Source organism: Mastigoproctus giganteus, chromosome 8 (genome assembly GCF_048544385.1).
Source record: "Mastigoproctus giganteus isolate SK-2022 chromosome 8, ASM4854438v1, whole genome shotgun sequence".
In the NCBI taxonomy this organism is placed as follows: Eukaryota; Metazoa; Arthropoda; class Arachnida; order Uropygi; family Thelyphonidae; genus Mastigoproctus; species Mastigoproctus giganteus.
Window position 1 is genome coordinate 38624433 of NC_143582.1, and position 24567 is coordinate 38648999.

The window sequence follows — 24567 nt, forward strand, 5'->3', positions numbered from 1 at the left end:
CATTATTTGTTAAAAGTTGTCACTCAGAGAATATTTAAAGACTTTCGGATGTGTTGAGTCATTTAAAACCATTTCCCTTTGCAAAAATTTTCCACACGAAGACTTTTCCATCCCATTAAATTAGTACCCTCGGGAGACCCTGTTCAAGTAATTCAGCTGTATCGTAATGGCTGTTTTTATGACGCAGCATTTGAGGAATATCGGTTGTCGTTGTTGTAGTAGGATTTTAGGAGCAACTGCGACTGCTTTGTGTATATTATCCGTTAATTGTGTGTGTTCTGAGGTCTGTTTGTTGGATGAAAAACCCCAGTTTCCGGAAGTAAAAACCATGCTGCCCTTGCCCGAGACCGACTAATTCGGCCACACTGTGAAAAGGGGCATAAAAATTCCTCATGTCATCGACGGGACTCGAAACCAAGTCTTTTCCACCCAGCGTAAGGAGGAGGAGGATTCTACCAACTGTGCTAACCACGAGGACGAGGAATATCGGTGCTGTTTCGAATCACTCACAATCTTGGCATGGGATATGAAAATCTGGTAATTGTATATTAGAATAAGTGTCCCAAAGTCATTAGGGATATCCTGCCGAAAAATTGAGCGATAGAAGCACGTGGTTAGTTAGGGTGGGGTAAGATGTAAAAACAAAAAATCGTTTTTTTTTAAAATATGCAAACCTTTAATAAACCAACCTTTTGGGTTAGCCAAAAAAGTTGGACTTTTGGACCGATATTCTCCTACTTGTAATAAAAGTAATACTTGAAACAGTTTTATTACAAATAATAAAACAAGGAAAGTTTGGATCAAAAAAACAAAAAGTAATATTGGAAGGGGCAGATCATTTTTTCAGGAGAAAACATCTTTTACGTCCATACAATTGAGAGGTATAATAAAATAGGGAGGGGAACAAAAAGAATTTGTTGTCCTCCCCAAAGAACTTGAAAAGAAAATGTACAGATTCAATTCACAAACTGTTAAGTTTATCTGCTCATGGAATAAAAAGAAGTTTCAAAATAGATAACTTCTTTGTTTTGATACCTAGAAAATATATTGAGTTAGTACACAGGTGTAATTCTTATTTAATTTTTCTTTATTTTTTTACTGCTAAGACAGCAGTAGTGGGAGGATAGTGGAGAAAGATAAGGTTATGTCTTGAAACGCTTCTTGAGCTTTTCCGGTTAGATATGGTAACAAAAGCAGTTCACCGACCCACAAAAGAAAGTAATAGCGTTTCTGCTCCACTAACCGAGATTAGGGAAGTATGCTCGCCACCATACAGCCCCTTTCGCCTCTTCAATCGTATTTGGGGTGCGCAAGTTTCCGTATGCCGATCGCTTAAAACAAATCAAGCGAAGTTATTTGAAGCAACAACACTTGTCAAACAACGCGGAAGATTTATTTAAATTATTCCTCTCTTAAAGGTGTTATAGAAAGAATCATAGAAAAGTAAAATCGCGTTTAAAAGATTTAAACTCGTTAATTTAATTAATTTTTCAACCTTAAAGTTTTTAAAAAAATTTCAATGAATGAAAGAATCCCATTCTTCTACCAGCGCAGATCTTAGCTCACCAAGTGACCGAGGAGTTGCTGTCGGCGTGCAATGCAAGGGCGTCCCACAAGTTCGATAGGATTTAAGTCTGCTGATCGTGCTGGTCACAGCAATCGCTAGATATCTTCAGTTTGAAGATATCTAGCGATTCTCCACCACTTGAATTCTGTGTTCAGTGGCGTTGTTGTGCATGAAAAGAAAATCTGGGCAACCGCACCCCTAAAAATTCGCACATAGGATTCGAGGATCTGTTCTCGGAACCTCTGCGCAGTTACAGTAGCCCTGTCAAAAGCATGAAGAGGGGTGCGGCTGTTGATCATTTTTTCGCCCCACACGAGAACATCCTAAGTATTCCTTTCCCTGATGTTGGAGAGATGGTACCAAATTCCACGTTGTCTCCAGATGAAAAATAAAAAAAAAGTCTAGAATCTGTTTGTAGGCTAAAACGGGACTCATCAGAGAACAGAACTGGCCCCATTTCTCAAGGCTCCAAGTCTGTGGCAACAAATCCCATTCTTCCACCAACGCAGATCTTAGCTCACCAAGTGACCCAAAAAACTCGTCTAAACTGGTGACCTGTTCGTGGCACCAATTTCGACGAGTTCTGTGGTGGTTTGGGGTTGGTTAATGGGACACAAACCACTGGCTTTCATGAGTAGAGTCTAATTGAATTGAGCCTTCTTAACACAGTCCTGCTGGAAATGTTTTCACTTGTGGCTGCAGCAACTTCAAGAGACAGTTGATGACAGGATATCGTAGGTTTTCGTCTTGTTGTTAGAACCAGATAGTGGTCTGTTCTGGTTGGCGTCGCCCTCGGGCGACCTTGACCAGTTCTTCTTGTAATGGTTCCTGTCTCCTGAAACTGTCTCCTTAGCTCACCAAGTGACCGAGGAGTTGCTGTCGGCGTGCAATGCAAGGGCGTCCCACAAGTTCGATAGGATTTAAGTCTGCTGATCGTGCTGGTCACAGCAATCGCTAGATATCTTCAGTTTGAAGATATCTAGCGATTCTCCACCACTTGAATTCTGTGTTCAGTGGCGTTGTTGTGCATGAAAAGAAAATCTGGGCAACCGCACCCCTAAAAATTCGCACATAGGATTCGAGGATCTGTTCTCGGAACCTCTGCGCAGTTACAGTAGCCCTGTCAAAAGCATGAAGAGGGGTGCGGCTGTTGATCATTTTTTCGCCCCACACGAGAACATCCTAAGTATTCCTTTCCCTGATGTTGGAGAGATGGTACCAAATTCCACGTTGTCTCCAGATGAAAAATAAAAAAAAAGTCTAGAATCTGTTTGTAGGCTAAAACGGGACTCATCAGAGAACAGAACTGGCCCCATTTCTCAAGGCTCCAAGTCTGTGGCAACAAATCCCATTCTTCCACCAACGCAGATCTTAGCTCACCAAGTGACCCAAAAAACTCGTCTAAACTGGTGACCTGTTCGTGGCACCAATTTCGACGAGTTCTGTGGTGGTTTGGGGTTGGTTAATGGGACACAAACCACTGGCTTTCATGAGTAGAGTCTAATTGAATTGAGCCTTCTTAACACAGTCCTGCTGGAAATGTTTTCACTTGTGGCTGCAGCAACTTCAAGAGACAGTTGATGACAGGATATCGTAGGTTTTCGTCTTGTTGTTAGAACCAGATAGTGGTCTGTTCTGGTTGGCGTCGCCCTCGGGCGACCTTGACCAGTTCTTCTTGTAATGGTTCCTGTCTCCTGAAACTGTCTCCTTAGTGCCGAGACGACACTGCATGACACATTAAGCCAACGTGCCACCTCAGCCTAAAACTGCCCGGCTTCAAGTCGTCCTCCAACGGCCCGCCATCTCAAAGAATCATCTAAAGTCTAAACGATGATGAGGCTGTCCCACTGAAGATGCCAAAAAAAAAAAGAAAAAAAAAAACGGGATTGAAGTGATGTGGTCGCAACCTGTGTTTTTATAAGCATGACTAATTTGCATAACATTCAGCTCTGTAAGGTGGTAGATCGATTTCTATTGGATACTCGGAATTTGCGTGCCTATTATATCAAATATTTGCCCTTCGCGACACTGTTCAAAATAAAAATATTCATGAAAAGCATTTTGTTCTATTAATTTTGTCGAGCAGTGTATACGTCTAATTAATTATAAATGATTTGTATATTAACGAAGCAACACAAATCGAGAAAGCGCAACAGGTGCTCCATAAGATGTAGAGTGCAATGTTTTTTTTTTCACAAATGAACAACCTTTTAATATTTATATTTTTCATGATCAATTGAAAAAGGACCAAGTTTGCTGAATAAGAGACTAATTACAAAGTGAGTTTTTAGAGTCCGTAATGAGTCCATCGTACTATACCTTTGTCGAAAATCCCAGTCCTTGGAAGATGCGGACCACGGTGATCATTAAAGAAAGAATTGACGCCTCACCCACACATCAGTATAATATAAGTCGCCCAGCCGGATTCCTTAGTTGCCATAGCGACCATGTTTTTCCAAGCCCGGTAATGATTATCGAAACTAAAAGTTTCGAACTTTTCAGAGCTTTGTAGTCTAACAGCAGTCTGTTTTCTTTGGGCTCAATATATAATTAAGGACTGAGAACTGCTCGTCAAACATAACTGCCTTAAAAACAGATTGGGAAAAACTGAACTTACCATTAAATGCCCCTGGAAGACTTTGAACTACAGACACCCTTAAATAGGCCACAAATGCCGAAATGAGTGAAATGGGGTCTCTTCCTACACGCTAAATGGAGAGATATGGGGGAATGTATCCTCCACACCACCTGACAAATACCACAAAATACTCGGTACTTTCCGCCATCTTGATTGCTGGTGTTTTCCGAAACTACCGCTAGAGGCAGCACAATACAACAGTAAATTTCTATTCGGTCAAGTGTTCACTAAAAAAAATGCAAGTGGTACGCCTTGGCAATATTATTCTCCTTTGGCTCCTTTCCAGTTTTCACCGCCCTTTGTTGTAAAGAAATGGCTCCTTTAGTACTTGGAAAGAGCGAATATATTAGCCTAATGTATTCTCCCGAATGCCACGTAATCAAAATGAACGAAATAAAGAATCGAACATAATGTAATAGAGAAATTATATGACAGGACTCAATTCTGTCCAAATAAAACTGTTTCGACAATATCTTCCATCAATGGCGCTCGTAAAAAAAAAAAAATTCAATGACGTCACAAGTGAGTTTTCATGGTTACCAAGTACGTCGAACTATTTGTTTCCAAAATCCTTGGGAAGACAAAGTAATTGACCACTGGAACAAAGCAATAACGCGTGAAAGAAAATAATCGACTTTTTCCTTATCGGGATGGATCTTGCCAGTTCTTGTAACGCCTTGAATGAACTCAATTTCTTGAATCGTGAGTCTCCTGCACGAGGAAGAAGCAAAGAACGAATTGTCCTCGAGAAAAAGGGTCCTTGTAGTTATAATTACAGACTCCTGGTTTCCCCCCACTTTTTAGTGTGCCGTGCGCATTTTGCATATTACAATTGAAGTATTGATGAAGGATTGTTTTAAGGGGCATTGCTTTTTTTTATTGCAAACAAGGAAAAGAAAGAAAGGGACAAAGGATTGTGTATGGGATTCAAAGGGGGTGCGGGAATTCCACCTACGCTTTCTGTCCTTTAATAGCAAACACTGAATATTGAGTTCCATAAAGACAAGATAGCCTGTCCCTCTCTGCTGCCATCTTGATTTTCTTTTCAGTGCTCATCGTCTTATCTTTCTGTCGTTCCTTTCTGTACATTCAACCCTTTCTTTTGTCTGTTTTTTCTGTGTTCCGTCTCTCATTCTCTGTTTTTTTTTTTCCTGTACCATTAACCCTCTCTGATTCTCGCATGCCAATACCCCATTAAACAACCTGTCATGGTCCGTTTATTCAGGAACGTTACAGATTCCTTCCCGAGCGCGAGAGTGTTCCGGCAAGACTGCATTGGACCACTTCTGACTTCCTCCTCGCTAAACAAAGCCAAGGTTAACCTCTTCAGACGTAGCGAAGAGATGCGTGCAAACGAGAATGAAACGAGGTCACTGGGTTAAATACGGATACTTTCCCTGCGCGTTCATATGGTGGTAAAAACCGACAGAGAGAGGTAGTGTCGATGAAAGCTGTGTCATGTGCACTTTAACGTGAGCTAGCTGCTAACTGGAAATACGGCCAGGTGAGTGGAAAAGCTGGTTTCCTCTGCAAGTTTTCAATATGGAGATTTTTGCTTTCGTGCAGGAAGAATTTTACTCTTCTCTTACATTTACCACTGATCATTAAGTACAGAGCTTGTTCCAATCCACGTGATGCTACGAAATGAGGTAATATTCTTCTATTTTAAATCTCCTAATCTTCTCCAACCCTTGTAAGTCAAAAATCATGTCTCTGTGGGGTGTAAATACCGGCTATGTCACGCGTTACTCGTTTGGAAATTCGAGTTCTTATCTCTTGATGATGCGAGCAATTTTTGGCTATTTTCAAACCTTATTCTATCTCCTTTCCCAGGAAGTGGGACGGGGTTCCCACCCTGTTTGTTTTCGTTTTGAAAAACACGCAGACCTGCTTTTGAAACGTGTGCAGTATTCGTGGCACATTGGCGCCTCACAGTCTAAATTGCCTGGGTACTAATTCAAAGATGATTATACAAACATTCGATGCAATCGACTCGTTCTGTCTGATAGATGAATCTGTTTGCTCGCTGGTTCAGCTGCAACAGCTGATGTATTCTGAGGACACTGTTCGCTGCCAGAATAAACATTGTTCTAAAATGAAAAATAAAATAAAGGGGTTCACCGCAACAACTCTCTTCCGAAAACATTACCACTATCAGTCTCTCTTTCCCGGACTCGCATACAGAGGTACATCGGTAATAACAAATAAAAATTATAAGAAATGAAGTGAAATTTCGGTCATTCTAACGGAAATGATACGACCAACCAACTTGGTCTCTAATGGTTACACAGACAATGCTTTTATCTCAACTATTTTTGAGATAAGCCCCTATCTCCAGTGGATTTTCTTCGAATTCCATTTCTTTGAACACAATACCGTTAAAACAGTTCTGCTTATATGGGAGGGTTCGAGATCCAATGTAGCTTAAGTACCTATTGCAATTATGGCGTTGCTTGACTTTTAATGCAATCTCTTTCAGCCACTCAATTGGAATACGATACCCTTTCTTCTTATTATAATTCTACAGATAATTAAAAAAAAAAACAAGAAACTTTCTTTAAGTCTAATGGGCAAATACGCCAGGAAATTTTCTTCTCATCTTCTAGGAAAAATCCTCCTCACTAACACTTGAATCTTTTGGGAATTGGTGCAATTGGAATCTCTTGAAAATTGATGAGCGAACAAACCGTACATCAGGTCTTTTAGAATGAAGATGAGGAGAATTTATAACAATTTATACAACGCCCTGGGATAAAATCGCCGGCGTTATCCAATCAGAACCAATATAGTAATAGTTAGGCCTTCCATCTGTGGCTCAGTTGGAACATGCCTTGTCCAGATTTTGGAATAACTGATCCAACCAAGGTTCAACGCTTTATGGAAATAAGAGGAATATCTGTAGATGTGGGAAAATAGTTCTGTAATGAGACAACTGGACACTCTTGATTAAAAATTAGCACAGAGTTTTTAGAACATTTCTGCGACAAAAGTAAATCAAAATACATCTTCCCAAGAAAGATAAAGATCACAAAAACCCTTAATATCAAAACCACGTCAGGAAAATGATGGTTTTGATATTAATGGTTCTTGTTCATATGTGTTGTTCATGGTCTCTGGTAAATTACACTTTGTGATATCTTAAGCCCACACATCTGGCTGAAGGGAACCAGAGTACTGTATATGAATTCCATGTCCTGAAAGACAACTGTTTAAGAACCATCAACGAATAATGGCTAATCCATAAATAAGCATAAGTTGACGCCTCAACTAGCAGTCTTCCTTCAAAATATACGAAGTACCGGCAACTATTTGCATAATGGAATCTTGGAGTACACGTACTGAATAGACATAACAAACGGAGGCGTACACAAAAAAGGTGGTACTCTTAAATATCTCGATGGAAGAGGAAATCGTGAAATGAACTAAGTTCCGTTGTTGTTGTTTGTAATTGAATGAATTAGTTGTCGCTGGAGTGATTGTTCAGGTACTCTTCCATAAAAATAATTGCACTTTAAAGTACACAAATTTTGAATCCCGCCCCCTTGTTTTTCTAACCAACTCGCCCGTCCACACATGCTGTAGAATGTTTTCATCTCTTCTTTATCGTCCGTTTACCTCACGCTTGCGTAGGCAGTCAGTCACATTCAACAGTCTGTCTCGTGCGATAAGAGAGCCCAGACAACGCGAGTATAACACGTAAGAACAGTAGCGTGCAGACGTTGAATTTGTGTTCCGTCAACCAACAAAGATCGAACCCGCTTCATTCTTCACGTAAGTACCGAGTTTTTGGAATCTCTTACTTCTAACGCGATGTAAAAAAGGGTCCTCCGTGTATGCGTCTTTGCCTAACTTATCTAACTATGAATTAATTGCTTCAGTTGGTAATGTCAGAGAAAGTAGTGTACCACCTCCCCTTGCCAACTAGATCTATATCCATTACGTGTAATTTTTGGCAAGGTTTTTCTAGACCACTGTTGACTACTTAAAAACAGATACATCATCCTTGAGTTGTTTACAGGGAAGCGAAAGACCCTTTTGGAACTTTATAATTTGATGTCCTTAAAGTAATAAAAATTGGTTATTAAAAAATGCAATAAGTATACTTAAATGTAAAATTTCAATGGCTCAACTGTATAATGATTATAATAACAAGTAAATTTAAGATAGTTTTAAATTATTTAAAAAACAGTTCTCTCTTTCTGATATATTACTTTAGTTGTAGGACTAGGTTATGTCGAAAAACAAGAGCAAAAACAAAAAAATAGGGAGTATCGTCTTTTCCATTTCCCTCTACCTCAAATTCCTGGTTGTACCACCAGTTCCACCATCTATACAGATATTAGATAAGACAGTGACTCTGACAATTCGTTTCTTTTCTTTGCAGCGCTGAATGAAGTACCACAATGGATAAAGTGGAATACAGATCAGTGATTCGGTTTCTCTTTCTGCAAGGGAAAACCCAAAGCAATCCATGAAGAAATGGTAGCTGTTTATGGAGAAGACTGCCCGGGTTGTAGTTAAACAATTCAAATGTAAGAGAACTTCGGTGCATGATGAAGAAATCCCAGGATGCCCAGCAACAGCTGTAACAGAAGGGTGTGTTGCAAAAATCGAGGCATTAATCCTGGAAGATCGCCGTATTAGTGTCAAAGAATCTCCAAACTAGTGTGGGATCTGCGGAGAACATCTATCAACATTATATATGAGTAAAGTGTCTGCTAGATGGTTCCCGGACTTCCGTCCCCTTATCAGAAGGAAAGGTCACAATGTCCACATGAAATGTTGTCGATTTGTCTGGAAAAACTGAAATATTGCTGCATCCTGCTTATTTTGCCGACCTTGTAACCTCGGATTTCTTCCTCTTTCCTTCACTGAAGTCTCTTCTTCGTGGAAAAACTTCGCTGATGATGATGATTTCTTCTGCAGAGACGTGGTTTGAAGGACAGTCACAAGACTTCGACAAAATGGCAAAATATGTCATTTTGTCTGGTCACCACGTTGAAAAAGAGTAATACGTGGTGTTTGTTTTAACCTTCTAACTCAATTACTTCTGGGTGAATACATTTTTTTTTCTTTTGAACCCTCCCTCCTCGTATTAAAAAGTCAAGTTACGTTTTGATATCCTTAATTTTACTTTCAAAAATGTAAAGACACAGATACTGTATTTTTTACTAGGATTATTTCTTTATATAACATCTTTAAATAGTGAAGAATGACCTTCAAATTTTACCTTTTGAAGATAAAATGTTAAATTCGTGTGATTATTGACAAGTAGGAGTTTGGAGCGCTCCTTCCCAAACAATTCTCTTCGGACCATTCACCTTTTGTTATTGAGCTACCAACCAACATATGCTCTTCTTCTGACGGAAGGTACCCTACCAAATCTACACGCAAGATTATTTTCTCCACAAACTTCATCAAAGAAGCCGATATTCTTCAATATTTGAAATCAGTTGACTGGCACGCAATCACACATTTACCGTCGACAGAGATTATAAACTCCATTGCGTTGCACCTTAAAAAAATTTCTGAAATAGGAGCGGCTAGAGAAGTCCGCATCTGCCACTGGACAAAGCCGTGGTTCTCAACTGAACTAAAAGCCCTCTTCACAAAAAAACAAAGACCTTTAGGGCCTTTAGAAAATATCCTTCGGATCAAAACAGAACGATATATCACCAGGCAAGAGCGGCTTTTGTGAGAGCTAAGATTTAAGCTCACAGGCAAATCCTGTACAACAAGCTCGCTTCTTAAAGAAGAGTCGGAACAAATAAGGAAACAATAATGAGTAAACATACTCTATCTGAATGGGCTCTCAACACCTTCAAAGATCTTAGAGAAGATAATGCAGATGTAAATGCTTGCTATGTCCCAGAAACAAATACAGTACAACTGTCCTCCATTAACCTCAACAGGGCTGACCTCACTCAGGCCATCGACAGTCTTCCAAACAAGGCTACGGTCGGGCCCGATGGCTTCCCCCACTTTATTATCAAGATCTGTAGCCCTTACATAATCGATCTTCTCCTTCAAGCATATAATAACATCTTGAAAACTGCCAACGTCCCGCAGATGTGGAAGCTGTACTATACAAAACCTGTTCCTAAAAAGGCACATCCCAAGACTGTCAAAGATTACAGGCCCATCTCAATTAGTTGCCTCACCCTAAAAATTTTTTAAAACTAAAGTACTCCTGAAGTACTTTGGTTTCCACTGCTTTAGGCATCGCCAGCATTCTTTCATTCAACACTTAAGGGGAGATCAACCACAACCAACCTCCTTGAGATCTTTGGTCGAATACAACGCGCTCTGACTAGTGGAGATCAACTGGATGTAATTTTTATGAATATTTCTTCTGCATTTGACAGACTCTCCATCAAAGCCCTTCTAAAAATCCTGCATCACTATCATATGATCAGGAGCCCCCTTCTTGATACAATTGCAGCTCTTCTCACCAGCAGGCAAACAAGTTTTGCATGATAATACAGTCCTTTCATACACCCTGAGCAGAGGACTCCCTCAGGGTGGAGTCCTTTTTGCTGCCGCCATTGACCCCTATCTGGTTTTCCTATCATGCTCGGATTCCTTCCAGTGATGATCGCAATTCACAGTTAATTGCAAATGTTGCTACCAGACAACTTGAAGACTTTGCCTTGTTCCTAAATGATATTGGATTTGCCCTGAACCCGAAAAAGATCGCTCAAAATGATATCAGTATTTTTCTCAATGGGCATGCTGTTCAGAGAGTACAACAATACAAAGACCTTGGTATGATATGGGGTGAAAAACTCACCTTTGCCCCTCACCTCACAGAGGCAAGACAGAAAACCCTTGGGGCTCTGTGGCGTGTTAAACAGGAACTGACAGGGATTCGAAGTTCTAATCTCGTAACACGCTGTGTAGTGAGATGTGTCCTTCCCATCGCCCTTTATTCCTTCCCTGTTTGGTCTTCCGCACCAGTTGAAAATCTCGGGCGGTTTCTGACTGTGGAATACTGGATCATGAGGTGGCTTAACCGCTACCTAGGAAACACGTTTACCACCTCTAGAAGTACCCTTCAAGCAAATCTAGATTGGATACCCTGGCAACTGATTCTAATCAAAATGAACATTTCTACCCTCTCAAAACTCATCAGCAAAAAAGATAGAAATCCCTAGCATAGCTGAGATTGTCTTTCACCACCCAACTTCCAGCAGACCCCGTCGACATAACCCAACTACAATGCAGCCACCCATGAACAGGATAAAATCCGTTGATGTTCCCTTCCAATACCATAGGTATGTTCCTCACCTGGACATTGACTGTGACCGATTTCATAAAGGAAAGAACTACTAGACTGAGATTGTGTATCGCGTGTACACCGTCCTGCCCAACACCTACCAGATCGATATTGGTAAAAGAAAGGTCCAGACTGATTAATCATACATCTCAGGAATGCTGCGTTCTGGATGTCAGTTCCTGACCTCTAGCAGTTGCCTCTCGAAAGGAAAAAGAGTCCAAGTGGGCCCGAATCCCGATACAGAAGCAGACAGAATTCTCAGTTTCCATTAAGAATGAAACTCTACAACCTTTCCTTCCTGAACAATATATTTCCAGCATGAGCCACGCCTTAACTCCTTGGAGATGTCTAGAAAGAAAGAACCAACTGTGTTCTTTCCCTTGATCCGAAGAACCAGCGAACTCTCCTATCTAAAGTCCAGTTTGTCCAATTCCTTATATTTATGTAAATGTCAAATATCAATTGTACAGATCAATACTGTCATTTTTTTTATTGTAATTATTTTCTGTTGGTTCCTTTTTTGCACCCTTCTAGCTTGCATGCTGTTCTAGGAGTGTTTGTTAAAAGCAATAAACTGAATAAATAAATAAATAAAAATAGCTTATTATTAATCTAATTATAAGCAAAGAGTTATCCAAAATTTGGAAATTCGAAGTTTTGTTTGTATGTGATATGCAAAGATTATCATAGTTCATCTAAGCTAAGGATGTAGTTCTTAATTTGCGTAATAGACGTCTCAGTGTGTTTATAGCTGCTTGAATATCAACCACAGTAATCCAAGGTGGCAATGACCTTAAAGCAGCGTTGTTTCTTTTCGAAAAGTAAACTTTCGATTAGATCTTTCCCAAATAAAAATAAATAAATAATAATAATAACAGCACGTGGACAGTAGTTCAGCACAACCGGTTTCTACAAAGTCCACTGTTTGGAAAACTTGAAGTGCTTTCTTGAAACAGAAATAAATGTCTATGGTAAACTCCCGAGTAGAAGCCCAACTTTGCACGCTTTCTGGAGTCAGGACTCCAGAAAGCTTGCAAATGTAAGTAATCGGTTGTTGCAAAGATTGTAGAAATAAACTGTGGCGCCTGCCCACTAAATCTGGACTATCGTATGGATCATTCCGAAGAGCCACATTGTACTTTAAGTAGTTTGATTGTAAAATCGTTGGACAATTGGTCATTATAGTACATCTAGATGAAGCCTGGTTTCCACCTCTCAGCTTTGATCAGCAGTCGAACCTAAGGGCTCTTGCAGCCAGTTTTAAAGTTGAATCTCTTTGTGAAAAGCCAGCTTTATTCAATTTGTTTCTCTCTGCAGCAGGTTTATTTGAATTCAGAACAGTCCACAGTACCGCGTACCAAGTTGTATTTTATGATCCAGCGCAGCCACTGGAGTTTAAAATTCCATTTTTTATGGAAGCTCATATAACAGCTAACAATGAACATGTTTATCATTTATGTGCACTTATTTCCTCATTTACATGCAACAAGTACTTTCCAAAGTGTTCATCAAGGCTGGTACTACGCCTCGCTTACTTTCAGTCACAAAAACGAAACTTCCTGGTTTGTTCGTGATTAGCTAAGATTACCTTCTAGAATTGAAAACAGAATTGCATAAATATCATTAGGCTTAGTCTTTGAGTAATAAAACTCATAAGGAAAACAGTTTGTCCACGCGGAAAACAATTTTGAACCTGTTAACTAACCGACAAAGTAACTAATAAAGCATCAAGAAATCAATATTTTAAGTTATGCATTTGACATTAAATCTATCACCAATTACTGATGAGAGCAGATTCAGTCTCAGCAGTGATTCTGGACGTCAGCTAACCTGGCGAGAGGTTGGCACACGGTATCACCCCGCAAACATCACTGAAAGGGATCGATATGGCGGTCGAGGTGTTCTCGTCTGGGAAGGCGTTATCTTGGATGGACGTACGCAACTCCAGATACTCGAAGGCGGTACTGTAACCGGTGCACGCTACTGTACTGAGGTAATCCTTCCCCATGTGCGTCTGTTCTGAGGTGCCATTAGCCCCGAGTTCGTGTTTATGGATGATAACGCCACACCCCAACGCACTGCAGCTGTTGATATGCTTTTGGAAAGAGGACATTGTTCGTATGGATTGGCCTACCCGTTCCACCGATCTAACCCCCATCGAACACATATGGGACGTCTGGAGAGGCGCCTAGCGGGACGGCTCTACCCACCAGAAAATATTCATCAGCTGAAGATGGCGCTGACAAAGGAATGGACGATGGTACCGCAAGAACATATCAACAACATTGTTCTAAGTATGGGCAGGAGGTGCAAAACCTGCATCGGCATTAGGGGGGGTGGCCATATCTCCTACTAAGGACCACCTCTTCCCTTTGTTCCATCTTTGGCAGTGATGCATCTGTATCATGGCAGCCAGTGCTATGTTGCCATTTTTGAATAAAGTCCCTCTGTACCATTTTGTTTCCGTTGTTGTGTGGGTGCTGTTACCTTCATTTCTGTACCTCACGAGTATCCTTTGGCATGCTTTTTCCCATATCCAGGTCACTCCAATGAGAAGCTACAGGTGAAAACCTGACTGGCCCTTAAATTTTGCCCACCTGTGTACTATTGTATCATTTCGAAATGGTGACAAATATAGTACTGTTCCTGGAAACAAACTTATTTTTGATTTAGGAGTGACTTTATTACACAGGAAGCTTCCTTCATTTCTAAACAGAAATGAAGGAAATAGTCCTATTTGTAGACAAGATAGGAGACAACTTTTTAATTTTGCTGAAATCACGCGACTAAACCAAAATGATCATCTTACTTGAAAAGTAGGCAAATGTAGTGAGCTCAGTTATCCGATTTTTGCACTCCAAAGGGACTAAATCCACAGGAACTCATGAATTATGAACTAAGCATGGTCCAAGAATCATGCTCACAGTTCGTCTAAGAAACAAGACTGTTTATTGGGAATACTACAGAATAAATGCTGTGTATGTAATGAGTAGATTATCGAAAAGTAATGCACAGATACCTTCATTATTCTGTGATAAAATGTCTTTTTACAGACACTTGTTTATGGACATTGCTTTACAAACAGCCCTCGTGTAAATATGCTGTCCCTTCTAATTGTGTCTAGGCTATATGCATTAGCCACGAGAATAAAAGGTTCACAGTGCTGTGGTCGGGCGCGAGGGTGCATAAGTACACGTGCCTTGAGTGACTGGGCTTCAAGCTCGTTACTGCTAAATACGGTGCTGTTGTACTCTCTATCTTGTGACCGTGTGGTCGTCCTGGAGTATAAACAGAATTTATTTATTTATTGGATGTGTGTGGACAAGGCATGGACACTACAAGGACAAAGAAATTCTCCTCGTATCTAACAATTATGATTCGATTATATTATAGACAGAGTGAAATGAAACAGTTCCAACACGGATCTTCCAGTTACGTATTGGAGGAATTCGGTGATGTTGGAGCACTTAGGAGGAAAACCTGCCCTTTCTTTCACGTTAACCTTGCCAAATGTGACACAGGCATCTCAATTAGAAATCGCAGAAATGATCTCTTCTACTATTTCAGTTCAGTTAGGATACACTACTAAATTTGGCCTGCTGGCTCGAGGCGTTTAGTCAATAGTTTGGACGTGAAATACTGCCTTTGAGAAGGGCCAACATCTGTGGACCAAAACAGCCCAACCTGAATGAACCTTCTTCCTTCAAGAAGCATTTTCCTGACGTTTTCTGGACATTCTGAACTCATTGAACGAACGCTTTAAAACCTCTCAACGAATGTGCAATGTGTACTTGCAAAGGGAATTAACTTCTTCCTTTAATTAATAAAGAAATATCATTAAATTATATGGCAAAGATTTGATCGAAAGGGTTTGCTGCCCAATACTGACGCATGATTGATTTTATTTAAACTTTTTCTAATAACGAGGCTTTTGTTCGATTCAAAACGTGAATATTTCTGGCTCAGCCATCCCAATAAATAGCGCGTTCATTGGGGAATAGAAGTTCGCCATGTTGCAGCAGCTTTGCGAACATTGAGCAAACGCCCAATTTTTCCACGTATTTTTTGCGAAGATCAACATTCGTGTGTCTTCTCATAGGAATAATACCGGGTTCTGATGACTTATGGCGTAACTTTGTTGGCGATCTTTCAACCGAATCTTTTGCAACTTCGCTTTGAAGGTCATCAAGGCGTTTTCGTCCCACAATATAACTTGCGAGGAAACATTAATTTAGAAATAGTATAATTTTTTGTCGGAAAAAATTGATATTGGTGCTGTATTGATACATGGGTGGACTCTTTATTGCATTCAAGTTGCAAATTCTCATCGCCAGAGCTGAATTTGCAATTTAATTTTTGAAAAATTAATACAATGAAGATTCTAATTGGTCTACTTAATAGACATTCGGCATTACTCTACATGCAGTGATGCATCTAGAGACAAATTATAATTTTTACATTTACCAGCAGATGATACTGCCTTTGGCGATATAGAAGTTGAGGACTTGTACCTGGAGACCTGCTTTATACCTTTGCCAAGAAGTGGCTACCACCTTCGGCGACAAATTTCTTTATCTCCAACGGGTGGCACAGTGGATAAAATCACCATCCTCTTCACATTGGGTGGGAAAGGTCTGATTTCGAATTTCGTTAATGACGCGTGAGGAACTCTTGGGCAGTCAGATGGTCTCAGGCGAGAGTTGCATGATTTCTTTTGCTATAAACTATACTTTTTTTTGGTCCAGCAAACCAATTTAGAAGTTGAGCTGAACTACTTAAATACCTTTTCCCTGAGAGGAAATATCCGCTGCAGTTGATTCACAAGTTAAAAACAGGTTTTGAAACTCTACATCGAAACAATTTCTGTACAAAGTATTAATCTTCGTTATAAAACCAATTATTCCCAACGCCCTAAACACATTTCTGTTAGAACAGACAATTTAATTTTTATCTCCTTTAATAAACTCAGTGCACAGATTAATAATTTCAAAGATTCCTTTAGAAACAGCATTAAGGATGCAAAGGACATACTTTATTATCAGTCACAAAGGGTTTGTTTTACTGACAGCACCTCTGTTAAAAGTATGTCATGTATCAGAGCATATTGTGCAGTCAGATATGAAGTTTTCTGAGCAGTGCAGACAGGCTGCCAGAGTAGGTCATGGGGTTTTGTCAATGATATACAGGAATTTTGCGAGCAGGGATAAAGAGGTGATTATCCCCTTGTATAAGGCCACACCTTGAGTACTGCGTGCAGGTCTGGAAGCCTCATTTTAGGAAGGATGTAGAGTTGCTAGAACGAGTACAGAGAAGGGCAACAAGATTGGTGAAGGGAACAAAGGGGTGCTCTTACGAAGAAAGGCTTAAGTTCTGCAAATTGCAGTGGCTGGAGACTAGGCACCTGCGCGGTGATCTGATTGAGGTGTATAAGGCCTTGAATGGGTTGAGCACGCTGAATTCTGATGGGATCCTTCCACTTGTTCAGATTACGAACCTAATGGGGCATAAATTCAAATTAAAAAAAGACAGATGTAGAATAGATGTGCGGAAATTTGCCTTTAGCCAGTGGGTGGTTGATTGCTGGAACAAACTTCCATCTGTCGTTGTAGAAGTTGATAGCTTAAATAGATTCAAGGCAGAACTGGACAAAGATATGGATCAGTGAAATGGGAAGGGTTTTCTTTTTTTTGTGGCTGATGCTCAATTACCTTGCTTTATGTGCCTCTACTAATGCTAATTACCACCAAGTTAACTTCCGTACTAATTGCACTCGTGGGTAGCACAGTTGGTAAAATCGCACGGTGGAAAAGATCAGAGTTCGATTCACGTCGACGACATCGTTTACCAATTTTTATGGGCCTTTTTTCATAACATGGCTGAGTTAGTCGTATGGGGCGAGGGTAGTATGGTTTTTCTCCTGGAAACTCGAGGTTTTTCATCCAGAAAGCAACAAATCGACCACAGAACAGGCGCAATTTATAGACAATATACACGAGCAATATGGCCTTAATCGCTGATGCCCCTAAAACCCTACTAATACTAATTATTCGGCCACCTCTTTTTAGTTGATACTGCTCGAATTTTTGTAGTTAAATCAGGTTTAAGTTATTAATACGTGTAACTTTAGCCACTTATTTAATTAATGTCTTATGATTCTGACATCTCTCAAGAAATTCGCGCACAGCACTTCTCTTTATCTCCTACAGACATGAGCACTTTTCCCATCACAATAAACAGCTTATTAGAAATAAATAGCAACAATTTATATAAACATTTCCAGGAATTCTTTTTCCAAGAAGTAGTTTGAAAAACATAAAAGCAAACTGCAAGCACCACTGCCTTTACATCTACTAACAATGATAGGAAAGTTGAGAACTGCCCGTACTTATTTTCCTTTTTCCTTTTATCAGTGTTTCCCATTCTAAAGATTGTTATATAAAGGAGACTCAAGCCTCCATGTTTGCTTGGTTCCAAGTCTTGACAGTTCTATTGTATTGCTCTCGAGTTTAACCATCCACTGTACACAACTTCATATTTTGAAAAATCACGTGTTTGCATAAACTTCTGATAGTCTCTCTCTACAGCCTGTTAACGTGCTTTTTCACGATTTATGCTGTTGGCTGTGGAAAATCTAGTTGCCAAGGTAACCGATGTCCTCTGGTATAACAACCCGCTTTTACACACACACAGAGGACAAGATGAGAGAGGTCAGTGCCTCCTCTTATGTGGCTATCAATAACTTGCGCGTTATTCACCTTGCTGATAGAATCTGTTTATCAGCAGCAACTATGCTATTACGAAGAATGTTACACGCTTCATCACGCATGCAAATTACAAAATAACGAATTTTTGTTCCTGTTTCTCGAATTTTACGAGTAAAAATAAATACTTTGTTATACAAGACGAAGAAACCAGTATATTCACAATACCAGAGGAGCACGATTCTTTGCTGCTGTTATGGATCGTTGTGGGTAATGACCAATATACCAGGGTCAATCAGTAGGGTGCTGTATAGTGTTTCTTGTCTAGCGCCACCGGGGATTCCCCCTACAAACCGTGGAATATGCTTTGTGACGCAGTACAAACTATGTAAATGCCAGTGTGTCTGTGTTAGTTTTCTTAGTGTAGTGTTGGATTATGTTGGTCTGTTGTTCCTCCGGAATTTAGCCGCTAGGCCCCTTGTGGGACCTAGTTTCCGTCCACAGCTTCGGGGAGGCAGAGCCGGTTACAGTAGAAGAAAGATTCTAATGGGGCGACCGCCTGAGCTTGCCACGGATGGCCCAGTGTAAAGGGGGAAAACTAGAATGGGAAGACGAGAAAAAGGGGTGGCAATGGAGGGGAAGGGAGCAGAGAAGGTTAGGGTAGTCTGTCCATTAAGAAGTTAAAGGAATAGAGGAGCACCCCTGTGGAAGGAGCTCATCGTCCACACAGGGGAGGAGACTGACGAGAAGACTAAAAACTTTGTGGTGATAGGGGCCACCAGGAGGAAAATTGCGATGGAGAAGGGAGTATTGGTAAGTTGGGAATAAAGCTGGGGTGTTCTATGTTAGGTGGAGATCGCACTGAGAATAGTGGTTCGCTATGAATGATCCCACATCGGCCAGACCAGTTGTAGCCAGTGCCAGCATATCCCACGCCATGCCACAAATGACAAGGCATGACGTCAGCAGTGCAGGCGGGGTTCAACGTAGGTTATCCCCACTGCAGTCCAATTCGAAAGGGAGGCTGCTAGAAAACACGTACTGGCCATTTATTCTACTCAATATACAGCTGCCATACTAACAATTACACAATACCACGTTTTTCTTACTTATTTAGGGACAAACTGAATAGTACAAAATATTCAGGCACTCATTTACCCAGTTTCATCCATCATCCCGCATTCAGACAGGACACAGGTGCCACCCAAATGAAGACATCTACCAGGACAGTACTTTTTTGATAGGTGTTCAACAGGTATGGGACATTCTCATTCAATCCTCATTTGTGCACATTCAACTCATTCATAACAGTACCCTGAATAAGACTATCACAGACACTTCATGATTTTCCCCCTCCAGATTAAGTGGACTCATTTCCAACCCAGCATATAATAGAGTTACCCACACATAGTTGAAAGCAAAACACTAATTTTAAGACATATACAACTACTCAAACTCACCCACACACGCATGCGCTCATATAATTACACAAATCCACCCACTTACATGCATACTTATTAATATACATATTCACTCACGTTCATACACACAAATAGGGTAATAAATAACACACAAACAAAAGCATACGTGTAAATTAATGTATTATTAAAAGGGAATGTAGAAATTTTTTGGGCCAGACATGGCCCAATCCTCATCAGTACCACAGGCACAATTGACATAGTTTATTTAGGGAACCATGCCCTGGCATATAAGCCTGATGCAAACCAAGTTTGAGGGACACCAGGGTTGTCTGTGGCAGGAACCTCCTAGTGATTTCACCTTTGTGAAGTCACTATGAGACTTCTGCCATTGCTGGTATAGACAGATCAGTATTCGCTTCTCCTGTTTGGGATCAGCTCAAGTCAAGGTTAATGCTCAAGATGTTGGCAAGGATTTGTCTTCTAAACCTATAGTTCAGGCCCTTTCTTATTACTTCCAAATCTAGTGGCAGCCACTAGATTTTGAAGTAATAGATTGAGCCTAATTTAGTTCTATTGTCGGCTAACAACTTCCTAGGATACCAGACTCCATCCTGTAGGTTATTACTGGGATGAAGATAGACTTGTAGATGAGTGCAACTTGTAGATGGCTTCCTTTTTAAGTCGGTTCAGTTCTGCTAACTATGACTATCATGCCAAAACAGCTTCTCAATTTGCTACCATCGTATGCAAGATGAGGGAAGAAGGTTAGTTTATAGTCAAAAATGATCTCGGATATTTTAACTGTTGTCAAGGCTATTGTTTCGTCTGCAATCATTATCTGAGGAGGAGGCCTTATATCTATCTTTCCTTTTAAGAGGATGGATTTGGTTTTTGTGCTTGAAATAATCAGCTTTTGGTTTTCGCCCAGTCGTGTAGAAGGTTTGTAGTATGGCTTGCATTGTCTTCCAGGGCCTTTCTGATGTATTGAGTGTGCGCATCTCCAGACAAGTAATAAGTCATTTTAGGGTTTTAGTCTCATCAGTAACTTAGGCCATATTGCGCGGTATATGTCTGTAAATTTCATGTGTTCTGTGGTCGGTTTGCCGGATGGTAAAGGCGAATTTCCGGGAGAAAATTCCATGCTACCCCAGCTGAGACCGACTAAATCAGCCACATTATGAAAAAAAAGACCTATAAAAATTCCTCCCATCATTGACGGGATTCAAACTCTGGTCTTTACCACCCGGTGTTGGGAAGACGGCAATTTTACCAGCTGTGCTACCACGAGAGCATTTGCAGACAAAGAATATCCGTGTTATACTTATCGCTCCACGAGACTAAGTCTGATTATGGCTTGCGAACGGAACAGCTCCTTTATGCTGTGGCGTTATCCAGATTTTCTAGTCAGTAGGAGATCGCAACCCATCCCCCTTCAACTCACCAGCATGGGACATAATGTCATGGGCTGAATATAGCGAAAGATAAGGCCGTAAAGGCGATATCGGAAAGGATCCCTTCGTGGGGAATGCCTACACTGATGTTACATTATCCTCCAAAAAGCATTCAGATACTCATGATTTCATGGTCCATTGGACTTTCCTGGATAAGCAAAGGCCTGGCCGATATATAAGAAAGCCCAAACACATTTGCGGTCCCCCCTCTTGGCAGTTGAGCCAAACTCTCTGATAGAGAGGGATGTTATGTTACGTCCCTCTCGAACCTGCTGGTTTGTTTATTCGTGAAGTTGCTGACAGCCTACGCTGTCGAAAGTCTGTGATGTTATCATGAAATGGAGTATGAAGGAACCAACACCGTCCAGCAGCACACTGAAAGATCACGGAAACCCCCTCCACGAGACCACATAGTAGTAGTAGGTGTAGTCACTTCGTTTCTGGAAAGCCTACCTAGGTGGGTGGAAACCTATCCGGTTTATGAGTTATACTGTTCAAAAGGGAACAGACACGCTATTGGTGTGAGAAAGTGACGTGTCTGGATACTTTTTTGGAGTGTGGTGCACGTGAAAGAGATACTGTAACTGTTTTCTTTAAAACACTGGTTGTTTCCTTTTAAGAGAGCACTGAAAAACCAGTGTCACTACGAGTCCTAAGGTGTTCCTTCAACAGTTGGTTTAGTGTCCGGATGTGCATAGCATCAAAGGTTCCTTGAGGCCAAAATAAGTTATTGTTATCTCTGTTCTGTTCTCAGATACTTGTTAAATAGCCGTGGTCATAAAGCCAAGATCCGAAGTGGTTGACTGTCAGAACTGAGTAATGAATTTCCAGAATTGGAGATCGAAATTAGTATATTGGTTTTTGAGTGTTCGAAACTTATGGACAGGACTAATGGTGAAACGATTCTGGATTGGAGTAATGCTGTAATTGTATACCATCGATAATAAAGGTGCTTTATACTAGGAAGAAAGAAATTGCGACATGTCATCGGTGGGATCATTCATGATGTTGATGGGCTTTTTGTGTAGCGATTTGAATTGTATGTAGGAACCGGGTCAGACTGTGGCAAATTTTTAGTTTGAATTAAGTTTTAATTTAGTACCATTATATTTTAATTAGTATATACGCGAAACCGAAAGTTTACAGATAGCTGTCCAATATTTCTAAGGTTACTGGCAACCTTCCACTCTTCTGCAATGTGGAGTTGCCACATTCTTCTGTCATTTTAGCAACTAAAATCACAGAGAGAGATAATAGGCAGTTTTCGACAATGGAGTAATATATGCGTGTTGTTTTTCTTTCCCTTTCTCTTTATTTTTGTAGCAGATGAAGAAATACACCCATACTGGGTTAAGCCTGGAGGACCATGCAAGCTTTATGAAAAAACCACTGTCTTAAGTAGTTGCTTTGAATAAAAAGGTTGATATTTGAAAAGGGTCCCCTATTAAATTAAGGGGGTGAGGTTGGATATACAGTATAGCCTACTTCGCGCACCATGTGTGAGGAAGGGCGTCTTCCAATGGCGTTTTATGATGTACGCTGTGCGTCACGAATGCAGAGAAATAAAGATGAATCATCAGCAGACGATTTCTCTCACATTGCGAGACCACTCGCTTGTTTTCCAGCGTGCCTCCACATCGTTGTGATCACCGTGTTTGTGAGTTTAACTCGAGGAAGTACGGGAAGAAAAATCCAAGGCCAGCCTATGACGGCTGTGCTCCCTTCGAAACCGGTTACAGCGTTTGGGTGGCGGCAAAATTCCTCGGCGGTGTCGAGCGGAGTAAGCTGAAGGATTGTAGTAAACAAGGTAAGCAACTCTTTACCAAACCTCCATTTGCTCCTGGTGGTTAGCCAGAATTCTTTATTCAAATCGAACAAATAAGGACGCCGGCGAATGAAACCTCTACTTAATTCGATAACAAAAACAAAAATTTTCGACCTTCCACAGCTATAAATTCGTTTGCGTGCGTGAGTCTTAAATTGACGATAAAAACATCCTCGTTGAACGCAAGCACGTGCGCAGACGAACATATAACGCGCAACCAAAAGACAAGCACGTGCGCAGACGAACATATAACGCGTAAGACGAGCATTCGAAAAAACGCGCAACCAAAAGACGAGCACGTGCGCATACGAACGTGTAACGCACAACCAAAAGATTTTCGACGAACGTTTGCCTGTTACTCACTATAGTCAATAAATTAATATAATTTTTTTTATGGATTTTATCTTTAATTTTACTTTGATTAACAAATAATTATATACTAAAATTAGCATTTACTTAAAAATAATCAGTGATAACTGGGATTTAACAACATAATAGTATTATAACATTATTATTTAGTAGCATAACATTAGGGTAGGATGACCAGAAAACCCAATTTTCCGGGATTTGTCCCAGTGTCCCGAAAGTTATTTTCATTACTAGTTCGTTGAACTTTGGCTTTGAGATTTGTTCTTTAGATGTAACGTATGACAAGATAATTTATTATCAAAGTGATACTGATTTGAACTTCCTTCTGCCTACAAAAAAAACCCAATGATTATTATATTTGAACAGTTGAGCAATCATTATTCTTGAAAGTGGTGGACTGGTTATAAAAGTTTATTGCGTGGAAAAAATTAATATTAAAGCTTAAAACTGCTAACAGGATCCAGTGACAGCAAAAGTCCTTGATGTTAACTGCTGTCCCTTTACTAATAAAAGTAGATCGGGTCTACAAGATGTTGTTTTACCAAGATTTATAAATTTAAAGTTATAAATCTTGGTAAAAATCAACAATTTTAACTGTTTTAATAACTTTAAAGGTAATATTGTGGGTTTGATTTTGTGCACTTGACCACCTCCCCCCCCACACACATCCAGTCTGTTAAACTGTGAGTTCGATCACCATTGGACTTAATTCTGTGAACACTTCTGCAATGCGAGGTAATTGAAGATACCGCATTCATTAGTTAAAAAAAAAGGTAAAGTGCAGCCATTATCAACCCACTGCAGGATGGAAGCCTCCTCAACAATTCATGCTGAGGGAAATGGACCATAATCTGCCACGCTGGTCCAGTGCGGGTTGGCAGATCGACAGTATTTAGTAGTCAGGAGCTTGAACCCCGGTCTACTCAAAGAGCGTGTGCTACATTAGAAGAGATTTTTTTCCATTGACTTCTTTCTTTGGTGGATAATAAACAAAACCGGTTGAGAGACCTTTTTTTAAGGTCCGTAGTGTAACGAAGTTTTAGGCCAAGCCGGATTACAAGAATGTATTCGTTTACTGATTTCAAATTGCCCAATACAATGATCAGAAGGTAGCGTCCCGTTTTCTATTATTTTTATGGAATAGGCGGTGTACAGTGGCTGCTGAATCATTATAATTATTTTAATGAGCAGTCAGTAAAAATAGCGCCACACAATGATATTTAACTTTTTCGTTGATAATTTTTTTGCCTAAGTCACTTCCCAACAGGTTACTCCATCCATAAATCTCCTTAAGTCAAATCATGATATTAAATAAAGTT

The 24567-nt window shown here is 40.3% G+C and overlaps 1 protein-coding gene across 3 annotated transcripts in view; it reads left to right on the forward strand.

Annotated features, from left to right (window-relative positions):
* The first annotated feature begins 5613 nt into the window (after nt 1-5613).
* The window catches only part of LOC150081466 (sodium-dependent transporter bedraggled-like), a 47494-nt gene continuing 28540 nt past the window's right edge, over nt 5614-24567 (forward strand). The window contains exon 1 of one of the 3 annotated variants that reach the window (XM_090379895.1): nt 5614-5709. Coding sequence is in view for 1 of the 3 variants with exons in the window: in XM_090379894.1 (XP_090236020.1) it covers nt 5840-5854 (15 nt within the window). In the remaining 2 variants the exon portion in view is untranslated. The other 2 variants (XM_090379894.1, XM_090379896.1) reach the window with 2 other exon arrangements.